We start from the raw sequence: 4,016 nt of genomic DNA, 5'->3' as shown, positions 1-4,016 counted from the left end.
TTTGGCATCTTCCTCCAATATGAGTTTGTGCATGCAAAAGGCGGGGCTTATACCCTGAATATCTGCCAATGTCCAACATATTGCCTTCTTCCTTCTTTGAAGCACTACAATGGTGGAATCTACCTGCACGTTAGTTAAGCACGAAGAGAGAATAACACATAATGTGGAACAAGGGCCTAAGAACTCATACCTGAGGTGTGAAGGCAAGGGCTTCAACTCCAATGTGGGTGGCTCCTCGATTGAGGGCTTTGTTGGTGGAGTCTTCCGGTTCTCAAGGTCCAAGGAAAGTTTTCTGGGTCCATATGTGTAAGATCCCAGTCCTTGCAAAGCATTTGCACATTCTACCAAGCCTTCCTTCTAATCCTCATCATGATTCAACAACACAGCTTCCAAAGGATCTTCCATATTAATCATAGCACTTGTGTCATCAACAATCACCTCAGTCACAAGATCCACAAACGAACATACTTCGCTGCTATTAGGCTGCCTCATTGACTTGCACACATAGAACACAACTTTTTCATCGCCCACCCAGAAGGTGAGCTTCCCATCTTCCACATCAACTAAGGCATTCCCTGTAGCTAGGAAAGGTCTCCCCAATATGACTAACACCTCATAGTCAACCTCACAGTCGAGTATCACAAAATCTATGGGAAGTATGAACTTGTCAATCCGAACTAGCACATCATCAATTATCCCCAATGACCTCTTCATTGTTCGGTCTGCCATTTGCAACCTCATGGAAGTAGGTCTTGGTTGCCCAATCCCCAATGTCTTGAACATAGAATATGGCATCAAATTAATGCTCGCTCCCAAATCACACAAAGCTTTGGCGAAATCGGCACTACCAATAGTGCATGGAATTGTAAAGGCACCGGGATCTTCTAGCTTTGGAGCCATGGAATGCACAATGGCACTCACTTGATGTGTCATTTTGATCGTCTCACAGTTCATTGACCTCTTCTTTTTTACCAAGTCCTCTATGAACTTGGCATATCCCGGCATTTGTTCTAGAGCTTCAACCAAAGGCACATTTATGGACAAAATTTTCATCATATCAATGAATTTCTTGAATTGGTTCTCGTTGTTTTGCTTTGCGAGCCTTTGAGGGTATGGAGGAAGAGGCCTTGGCAAAGGAGCCTTGGCTTTGGGCACTACTGGATCTGGTATGTCTATCACATGTTCCCTAGACGGGTTCATATCTTCTTGTATCTCCTCCACGTTTTCATCAATGTCTATCCTCACTTCATCGTTCACATTCTCATCATTTTTTGGCTCATCCTCTTCTTGCACAACTACATCATCATTCACGATCTTTCTTGGATTGGAGCTACTAGCAACTCCACCTCTACTACTTCTTGTAGTCACCGCCATAGCATGGCCCGTATTATTTCCACCCTTCGGGTTTACTACCGTATCACTTGGTAGTGCCCCCTTAGGGACAGTATTCAAGGCTTGAGAAATTTGACCCATTTGGACTTCCAAGTTGTGGATAGAAGTGTTGTAGGAGGCTATTTGGGCATCGGAGTCGACGTTTCTTTCCATCATTTGTTTGAACATACTTTCTATCCGTCCTATCTCATTATTGGAAGAAATTTGCCCTTGTGACGGATATGGAAGCGGGTTGTTGGGTTGTTGATACATCGGGGGCCTTTGAAAGCCCGACCCCCAGTTCTCTTGATTATTGTTGTTCCAACCCCCTTGGTTTCCATTGCCTCCCCAATTACTATTATTGTTGCCACCCCAATTGCCTTGGTTATTTCCTTGATTCCCCCAATTTTGATTGTTGTTCCTCCAATTGTTCGGATTGTTGTTTTTGCCACTATTACAATTCCCTTGGCCTTGGTTGCCCCAATTTTGATTGTTTCCCTGTGATCTCCACTATTGTTGATTTGGAGCATTGCTCCTTTGACCTTGGTAATTGTTCACATATTGAACCTCTTCACTTTGATCGTCATAAGAGTCATCTTGGTTGTACCCCTACCACTTTGCTCAAATTGATCCTGATTGTGTTGAACTTGTTGACCTCTTTGTCTTCTCTTGTTAACCATTACATTCACTCCTTCCATGGCATTTACTTGCTTTGGCCCCTGAACCTGCTGAAGTTGTGCCTTGGCTAACTGATTCATGGTAGTTGTCAACTCTGCTATGGCTTGTCCGTTATCATGAAGTTCCTTGTGAAGGTGGATAACATTAGAGTCACCCTGAGGAACGTTGGCCCGACTTTGCCAAGCTGAAGAGGTGTCCTCCATCTCATCTAATATTTCACATGCTTCTGAATATGGCGTGTTCATGAAGTTACCCCTGCGAGCTGATTCACCACACACTGGTTAGTTATGTTGATACCCCTATAAAAGGTTTGCTGGATCATTGCTTCAGTCATATCGTTGTTGGGGCATTCTTTGACCATTGTCCAGTACCGTTCCCAAATCTCATGTAACGGTTCATTTGGCTCTTGTTTAAAAGCAAGGATTTCATCTCTCAATGTTGCTATATGTCCCGAAGAAAAGAACTTTGCTATGAACTTCTCGTCCAACTCATCCCAAGTGGTGATGGAATGGTTGGGTAGCCTCTCAAGCCAATCCAAAGCCTTCCCTCTAAGTGAGAAAGGGAAAGGACTTAACCTCAAAGCATCTTCAGATACATTTGTCTGCTTGCTCCCCCAACATGTGTCTGCAAAACCTTTGATATGCTTATATGCGTTCTGACGTGGAGCTCCGGTGAAGAAACCCCCTTGTTCCAATAGAGTAAGCATGACATTGGTTATTTAAAAATTGCTCGCCCGAATCCGGGGCGGGACGATTGCACTTGCATAGCCTTCATTGGGCAACACCCGGTGTGCTACCCTTGGAGGAGGTGGGGGAGGGTTTGGAACGTTGTCATGAGGCGGGCGGCCTCTTCTTTGTACTTGAGGTTCAAGATGAACCTCATCCACTTCATTTTCATCTACCTCCTCCCCCTGAGGAATATGTCTGAGGGCCTCGTTAAGAGCCATTTGGTACCTAAAAGCAATTGACACACAAAAATTAGAAAAACAGAAGGAAAGAAGAACAAAACACACAAATAGTTAGATATATAGTTAAGACCGTCTAAATCCCCGGCAACGATGCAAAACATCGATCGGGTCCAAGCCTGCACTACTATTGAGTAGCGAGGATGGTCAATGCAGTTTTACCCAACAAGGTAGGGATCAAATCTACAGGGAGTTAATTGATTTGGAATTAGGTTTATATCTAAGTCTAGATGCGTATTTTGTTCCTAATTACGCTTTTACATATTTTGGTTTTGATTCTACTTCTAATTGTATTCTATCGTATACAATGATTAAATCTAAGTACAATATTTTTTTTATGTTGGTTTTCAAGTGTTTAAAAGGCCTAGGGTAGTGACTTCCGCCTAGGTGGATATCTAATGGGTAGCAAGAATCTAGGGCAAGCTTGATTAATTTGGGGTCATAATATAGATATCACACCCAAGTACTCACTCTATACCTCTCGATAGTTTGAGTGATTTTGCCCAATTTGGCTTTCTCAAGTCCAAATGGGTATTCATGCAAGTCACGTGATATTAGCTCAAGTCGGGTATTACTATCTCTAGGTTTAACCCTTTAATTGTGGCTATCAATTTCTTGAGTTCAAACAAATTCCTTGTCAGCCTAGTTTTCCTAGACTTAGTCCTTCTTTCTCAAGAATAGACTAAGTCATAAAGGCATGAATCATTGTTTGCAACCACTAATTCTACAATTCTAGCAAGAACTAGGATAAATATCACTAACCCATAAACATTCAAACCCTAAAATTCAGTACCCATTAAATACCCACACTAGGGCTGGGTCACAACCCTAGCTATGGGTCTAGCTACTCATATAAATAGCATAAATCAAAGATGAAAAGAAGATAAAATTCATAATACTAGATTAAAAGATGAAAATCTAATGTTATAAGGTGAATATAATATAAAATTTCCCAAAAGGGAAGTTTCATCCGTCTCACGTGCTCAGCAAATACACAACCCCC

At 42.2% G+C, this 4,016-nt stretch overlaps 1 protein-coding gene across 1 annotated transcript; it reads right to left on the bottom strand.

The window, feature by feature from the left end:
* Positions 1-357: 357 nt before the first annotated feature.
* On the bottom strand, positions 358-2,995 carry LOC138908187 (uncharacterized). Its single transcript, XM_070198836.1, has 4 exons — positions 2,809-2,995; positions 2,347-2,733; positions 922-1,574; positions 358-774 (listed from the first exon to the last, which is right to left on the bottom strand). Exons 1-4 carry the CDS (start codon positions 2,993-2,995, stop codon positions 358-360), a joined length of 1,644 nt encoding a protein of 547 aa, XP_070054937.1.
* Positions 2,996-4,016: the final 1,021 nt, after the last annotated feature.

The sequence above is a fragment of the Nicotiana tomentosiformis genome, chromosome 1, assembly GCF_000390325.3.
Source record: "Nicotiana tomentosiformis chromosome 1, ASM39032v3, whole genome shotgun sequence".
Taxonomy (NCBI): Eukaryota; Viridiplantae; Streptophyta; class Magnoliopsida; order Solanales; family Solanaceae; genus Nicotiana; species Nicotiana tomentosiformis.
Note: the sequence above shows the minus strand (reverse complement) of the source record. Positions and strands in the feature narration are given on the sequence as shown.

What these genes read in the sequence shown, in the direction of transcription:
- LOC138908187 (XM_070198836.1), bottom strand. Translation starts at nt 2,995, where the DNA reads ATGGCTCTTAACGAGGCCCTCAGACATATTCCTCAGGGGGAGGAGGTA. An exon ending in CCAGCAAACCTTTTATAGGG is followed by an intron (nt 1,575 to 2,346) that starts GTATCAACATAA and finishes ATAATGAGATAG; the next exon opens with GACGGATAGAAAGTATGTTC. An exon ending in CGATCAAAATGACACATCAA is followed by an intron (nt 775 to 921) that starts GTGAGTGCCATT and finishes TCTATGTTCAAG; the next exon opens with ACATTGGGGATTGGGCAACC.